The sequence below is a fragment of the Lissotriton helveticus genome, chromosome 12 (genome assembly GCF_964261635.1).
Source record: "Lissotriton helveticus chromosome 12, aLisHel1.1, whole genome shotgun sequence".
Classification (NCBI taxonomy): Eukaryota; Metazoa; Chordata; class Amphibia; order Caudata; family Salamandridae; genus Lissotriton; species Lissotriton helveticus.
Window position 1 is genome coordinate 754809987 of NC_136073.1, and position 7311 is coordinate 754817297.

A 7311-nucleotide genomic window follows, 5' to 3' on the forward strand; every position below is an offset into this window, starting at 1 on the left:
ACACATTAACAATCTTTCAAGAATTCGTAGGGGGGGGGGGAAAGGAATATTAGCGGGGAGACGAGGAGGAACTGTGCCCAATGATCGGCTGGGTAGGTGACGGTCAAGGGGAAACCAAGGGCCAATCTCCTCATTAGCTGTCTAGCAGCTCCACCGGTCATCAGCCATGTTGACCTTACCACCTACAGGTATTACCACTTGTTCTTATATTTCAGCCCTAAGGTTCATCTAAGGTTTTGCCACCTTCTACACAATCCTCAGTTTTAGCTTCTCAAATTCAAGTATTCAAATCAGTTTTACTAGGGTTCCAGGACCTAATAAACCCGGAGAGATTTGTGTCCCTTCAATCTGCTTTCAGAATTCAGGGCTCGGCTACCTACCGGATCTCAGGACTAAATCCACTTTGCCACACCAATCAAACATGTTTGTGTCCCTTAGTTCCCCTAAGTGTTCTAAATTGCATGTATTAAATTGAAGCGCCCCGTCACAAATCTGTCCCGCACACGTTGGCATTGTATGCGTTTCCCTTCCACAGTGACAACACCTACATAGCACTCTAGAGTTTTCTGTCTCTAGTTCTTTTGGAATGGGCCCCTTCTAGTTACTTACCCTCCCCTGGACTGCCACTTATTTCTTCAGGCCCTACTCCAGACAGTTCTTGTCTTAATCACATTTGCTTGTTTGAAGGACACATATTCCTTTACAAATGTCAACACCTCCCTGTTATTTTATGTCTCCGAAATCACCGACATGAGCTCAGGAATCCGCCCAAATACCCTCCTAATAAATGTGTCATTAGGGCGTTGCCCTATTTGAGCTCATCTTCAACTTCCTTACGGGATCACCCACCCTGAAAACTTATCCACCTAAAAACATTTGAATCTCCAACCGAATATGCTCACTCTGCAAATCTAAACAATCTCACCGGAAGGGTGCAAAACTCGAGACATATGCCATTCGTTTAAACGTCCCCTCGTCTCTAGATCCAGTAGATCCCTTGTGCCACTTATCCAGAGAGAGAGGCAACAGGTGGCACGCGGGCACGGAATGGACACTTAAAGGAGTAGACCCCAACCGTATTCTGCCTATGACGTCACCACAGCCCGATTCTCCCCCCTCCCCCACTGGCCGTGATCCTACGACCCCACGACCACCAAACCTCCCCCACCCCCGTTTGTCCGCGCGTGCACCCCACGCAGAGGGAGCTGCGCGACCGCACGAGGGTCTCAACCAACGGCCTGTTAACCGGAAACAACGCGCGACGGCTCCCGGGAGGTACTCACTCTTGAAGAGATAGTCGTACTCGTCGTCCTTGCTGCCCATGGCGCCGCCGGAGGAAGTCTGCCCGACCTTGCTCGTCGTCCGCCGCTCCCAGGTGCCCGAGCTCTGCTCAGCTTCCGTCCCGCAGCGCCGCTGACCTCATTCCGCAGGTATTTCCTGCTTCTGCGCGTCACCCCGAGCCGGCATCCCGCCCACACCGGCCACCTTTCAAGGGCTTCCCGAGAGCACGGAGGAAATACCTGAAGGCGAGGGCTCGGTGTGTCCGGGCGGATTCGACGCCGTTGATTGGTCAGCTTGAGGTGCTTGTCACGCGATGGGCGGTGTCTATTAGCCTAGCTGGCGCAGTGGCTCTCTCTGATTGGACAGTGCAGGAGACAGTTGGTGAGTGGGCAGGGCGTGATGTCAAAGGGCTCACCTCTGGCGTTGCAGGTAACTAGTGGGAGGGCCCTACAGGTACCGCACTGGCTGCCGGAAGTTGCACCTTCTTAAAGGGGCACACCTTCATGTGAAGTCTTAACATGTTTCAAGTGGTTCAGCCGGAGTCTGAAATCCCAAGGACTGGTGATTTTGGGGTGCGGCTGAAGGCAAAAAAATACTTTGAGCACTTGTCTGAGCACATCAAATATATATATTTTTTTGGGTTGGAAAAAACGTGATTGCATTCTGCTCTGCTACTCCTGCTTTAAATGCTCACGTCTAGCAGCTAGTCCCTGTTTTTTTTTTCAATTTCAGTTGAATGGCAAGCACCAGGGCATTTCAGCAGGGTTGCAATACTTAAGATTCTCAATCACAAGTCAGGTTGAGTCAGAGTTGGCACCTTTCCCAGAGATAAATATTGGGCATCTGTTCGAGTTTTAAGATTATGCAAAGGCCCGGATACAATTTGTAGGTAGAACTTTGTATGAAATTGGCTGCATTAATCAATTTTAATATGCTTTTTCGGTCTTAGTTTATTTTAATTATGAGGCAGCGGTCTTTAAAGAAGCCACAGAAAATATTTTCAACAGTTTTTCTTTTATATTTACTGTTTAACGGTTGTACTGATAAGGGGGAAAAATACCAACTTTAAGGTGATTTTCCTAATGTTTTGACTGGTTGATACATTTGAAATTCGGGCTAGATGGAGTGGTTGTTCCAGGAATCTTTGCACAGAAATACATCTGAAATCCGAAAAAACATGCTAGAATGAGTGTGATAAATATTGGTCTTACATGTCATTCCATATTCAGGTCAAGAAAACTTAGATGACACCTATAAACTCACCCTCTTTGCACTGATATTCACCCTCCTGAAATGCAATATTCCTTCATAGACTTTGATAAGGCCACCCTCATTGTAACCTGGCACCCTTTTCAAAAAGTTTTTTTCCCCATTCACTTTAATGGGATCAACCTCTTAAATATCAAGCCTCACTCTCACCCGCAAGCCAAAAAGTTGACAGGTATGGTCAGAATAGCAAGACGAACGTACAACATTTCTGACTGGAATCAGAGATTCTGGCCTGTTAACTCCAGTTGTCTTGCTTCGAGCTACTCCTAGTTCCCTCATTGCTGCAGAATAATAACACTTCTCAGTAGCACATGTGTTTGGGGGTAGTGACTAGGTGCTCTTTTATATTTAAATTTTTAGGCACTGCAGAATAATTGTTATTGTAAATTGCATTTATACAGTGCATACTACCCCTGACGGGCATTGAAGAACTTTGTGGCGAGGAGCTCGCTACTCCAGAATCCAAGATTAGAGAAAAGGCCCAATTCAGAAGTCTATTAGCTTTCAACAAATGTTCAAATTATTTCCTTATCTTGACATGCATGAAAGTGTTTGGATGACCAAGCCAGCAAACTGAGAGGTTTTCTTTCACTGAGAAAGAAAGCAAGGCATCAAAATTAGGACAGCTTGAGTGCTATGAATAGTTTTGGAACTAGATCAGCCAAAGACACTTCTGCCTCCATTCTGCAAAACTATTTAACATTTCTGTTTTACAGCTCTGCTACAACAGTTTATAGCAAATGTGAAATCTACAAATATCCATTTTTTAAATGAAAATAGACAATTGTGCCTACCTGTGGAGAACTAAGAAACAGAACACTATAACAGAACTAGATTCAAATAGCCTTTCGCACTTTAAGTGGATAGATACAACTTGGTCCCTGTGGGGTGTCAGAGTTTAACTGTTAGAAGGGTTTTTGAAGTGGTAGGTGATTGAGGTAATAGACAGAAATAAATTGTATCTATTCCATGGCCAGATGAATGCGAAAAATGGCACATTGTTCAGTTTATTTTAAATGAAAATCTTTTAGGTTCCACAACTCCTTTCTGGACGTTTAATGTGTTAATGGGCTGGTTGCTATGGAAGAAAAAAAAAAGATTTTTGCGTAACTCCACAACTTGGTCCTACAATAACTTTCAAACGTTATACACAAGTGGTCTTTATAAAAACTCAGGCTGCTCCTCTGCTAAGGCGGAGGAGCATCGCCCCACTGCTTTGCAGCAGTGTTAATAAAGGTAAGAAAAAAAAGATAACTCAATGTTATGATTTTATTTTTTCCTGCTGTAGCATCTTGGCGGGGCAGGGCTGCTCTGCTCATGGAGCCGGGGTGGAGTGGTGGGCACTCTGTAAAGTGCGCAAGAATGTTTGGTCAGCCGTCTTGGTCCAGCAAACAGTTATGCGTACTTTGCATGTTCTCCACCCAGGCTGTAATGCTTCCAGTCCCCATCTGAGTGCTGAACTACGACGCTCAGACCAATCACAATGCTGCATTGCAGCGTTGTGATTGGCATAGGGAGGCCTGGGTGCTTCCCGCTCCTTCTATTCTATTCTATTCCTGCTCCGGCCGACACGGAGGGGATACGCGTCGATAAGGTGAATGTTTCACTCTTTTTTTTTACATGCCCACACCCTCCTCCATCCCGCGTTCTCCCCCCCTCGCCCCCCGCCACCCCAGATCCGTGCCGTCCACCCCTGCACCGTGGCAAACAAGAACAAGTCATCTCAGAAATGCGGCGTTATACTCCTCTTCGAAAGGAATAGAACTTTCAATTACCTTTACTGCTAATATGCTACAATTACCATAGAGGTGTTAATTCTGGATTTAGTGCTGAGAACTAAACAATGGCCGCAGAGTAAAAATGTGGGTGACAGGAGCCAGCCACGGCACAGCGATTTCCCAAATAGGACTAGCCAAAAAAGTAATGTATCCTATGGTAGGGTGCTTTACTCTACCGTAGGATAAATTTGCAGCCTGCAGTGCCGGTGAAGAGTGACTCTGGCCTAGACCCACGGGCTTCTTCACTGCACAACACTATGGGGTATAGGCTGCTTCTCTTAGAAGCCAGCCTGCCTCTGAGTCATAGTTTTTACAGCCTGGTCCTCAAGGTCGTGCGTTCTCTGAGGCCAATGAGACAGGAAGTTCTTATCCTAGCAGTCCAAAAGTAGCTGGGTGTGTACACTCCTGGGAGTTCAAGGCACGTCTTTGATGCCTTCTATAGAGCAAAGTGTCCTAAAGAGGCCACGTGACGCAAGAGGCAGAAGAAGGCGCCCGATGCAGCAGAATTAGCACAGTGGAGGTGTTCATTCTGGATTTAGGGCCATATGTATCAACACATTTCCCCATAGATACAGAATGGGCAAAACCCTTTGATACATCTGACCCTTAGTGCTGAGAACTAAACGATGGCCGCTGCATAAAAATGCAGCAGACGGGAGTCAGCCACGGCCTGGCGATTTCCTAAATACGACTAGCCAAATAAGTAATTTATCATTTTAGAGCTCACCACTCCACCTCATCTGGTCCCACACGACCCAAGAAGTGACTTAAGTGATTGCTGTTACCTCTTTTCGGCCATTCTCTGTGCTGAAGTTATAAATACGATTAGTGATCAAGTGGAACACTGAGTCCTGGCCTTGGCGCAACATTTTGCGATTTTGGGCCAATCGCTCAACCTCTCCATGTGTGGTGCCCGTGTAACTATTAAACATGTATGCGTTTCTTTTATTGTTACAGCACTCATGCTAGAGCGCGCTCATTACTCTTATTTAGATTGTTATTTTTCAACTTGTATTTCTGGACTGTAACACCATGCCTACGTTAATCTGTCTGTTTATGTAACTGTTGTTCATGTTAAGCGCTGCACTTTGTTTGATGCCTTGGTTAGTGCATATATAAAACAACACAAAGCAAACGTGAGGCAGCTCTTAAGCCCTTTCACTCAAATTTTGCAATGTTTGTGTTATGGCACCCCTGCTTTTTAGCCTCTGTATGTTCTACCACTGATCCCCAAAGTTGTCCTCTTTCTTTTCTTCCTACTGCTCTTTGCCCTTGTCTCCCTCCTTTGCTGAATTCCTTGTGGCAGATTAGCGCCTAGAGTGGTGTTGGTGGACATGCTTGTCTCTCCATGGTTGCTCCATGCACAGGGTTTGACTGGGCTCTCCTCCACATACTCAACACACACATGGAGGAGTTTCTCTACTCCTCCTTGTGTGTTTGAGTTTGTGAATAGGGAGGCTGGAGATGGGGTATTGGCCTCTCACCGCTTCTGTTTGTGTGATACATACTCTCCTCCACATAGCCAGCACAGATAGCGAGCTTGGACTTCTAGGCACAGCTATATTTTCAGAACATGGGGGTGTCTGCGCATGGGAAGTTCGAGGCTGGACCTCCAGGGAGAGCTGAGACTGACCCGTGCTCGATGAAACGGGACAAGTTCAGAAAGTGGGGAAAGATTTGTCCAAGGCAAAGAGAACAGTCTCGGGCAGGTAGGAGGAGGCGCAGACCATGACGGGCACAAGGAGGCGAGGAGCGAGGTAGAGAGGCAAAGTTGGCACAAGAGGAGACAGGAGGGAAGAGAAATGAAACTTGGCAAAGAACAGCTGTGACGTGGACTATTGTAACAGCCTGTATGCAGGATCGAATAAAACGGTCCTTCACAAGCTACAGATGGTCCAGCACGCTGCCGCCCGCCTGGTGCTCAGATGGCCCAGGAAGTCGTCTGCCTCGGCTGCGCTTGATGCTCTCCACTGGCTCCCTATGCATAAACGCATCTTGTTTAAAGTGTTGGTCATCACCTTCAGGGCCTTTCATTCTCAAGGCCCTAAATATCTTTTGAAAGGTTTCACTCATTATTACCCATCGCGAAACCTTAGATCCTCTACTGCTAATATGCTTATCATCCCTAAATTTAGGCTCGTTACCAAGGGAGGGAAATCCCTGGCAGTGATTGGCTCCAGGGCTTGGAACAAACTCCCTTCTCATCTTCGTCAGATCTCCTCTGAAACGGGTTTCAGGAAATCTCTTAAGACCTGGATATACAGTCTCACGGACACAAAGTGCAAAGCGTTGGTATGATCGTTGACGCTCATGGACAGTGCAGTGGCAGATCATTATTCCAATCGTTTTCTGATCCTCAGCGCCAAGATGCTCCCTGGAGTGCTAGTGCGCTATAGAAATGTCTGTTACATTACATTACATTACGTAAGCATGAACAGGAACAAAAGTGGCAGTTCAGGTGCCTTAGTAGGTTAAGCACTTGCTGCTCAGGTCGTTTTGGAACTAGCAGTTGATAAGTAGGTACCTGCCATGACCAACCCATCCTATCATCCTTCCAGGGCCAAGGCATTGAGTACCAGTAAACTGTTATATACAGGGCTTAGAAACTAGACCTATCTTAAATAGCCAACAACCACCACTGACAAAGCCAAAAGTCCTGTGCATTATAAAACGTATGTAACTTGCTGGGTTTCTCATATTTGCTTGAAAATGCATGATTTTCCCACTCTTTTTCTAAATTTTTCCCGGGCGAGAACCCCCCCACCCCGAAACCCCTGTATGACTGTCAGGCTTGCTTTCTGTGCTCGTCACAAGGCCCTCATCTCAAACTTTTATGCCCCCCCACTTTCAAAGGTTGCCAGCCGCCACTGCTCAAGAGGCAGTTATTTTTCCTATAAAAATTGGTCTACCCCCTCTCCTCTTTCCATGACTGTTCAGCACAAGTCTGCCGCCTCTTGTGGTTCGTAATGTACTGTGATGTGCT

At 46.4% G+C, this 7311-nt stretch overlaps 1 protein-coding gene across 1 annotated transcript in view; it reads right to left on the bottom strand.

Annotated features, from left to right (window-relative positions):
• Positions 1 to 1545, bottom strand: part of LOC144799373 (ras-related protein Rab-11A-like) — a 90317-nt gene extending 88772 nt beyond the window's left edge. The window contains exon 1 of the mRNA XM_078670645.1: positions 1284 to 1545. Coding sequence (XP_078526771.1) covers positions 1284 to 1323 — 40 coding nt within the window. The 5' untranslated portion in view covers positions 1324 to 1545. The remainder of the gene's footprint in view (positions 1 to 1283) is intronic.
• Positions 1546 to 7311: the final 5766 nt, after the last annotated feature.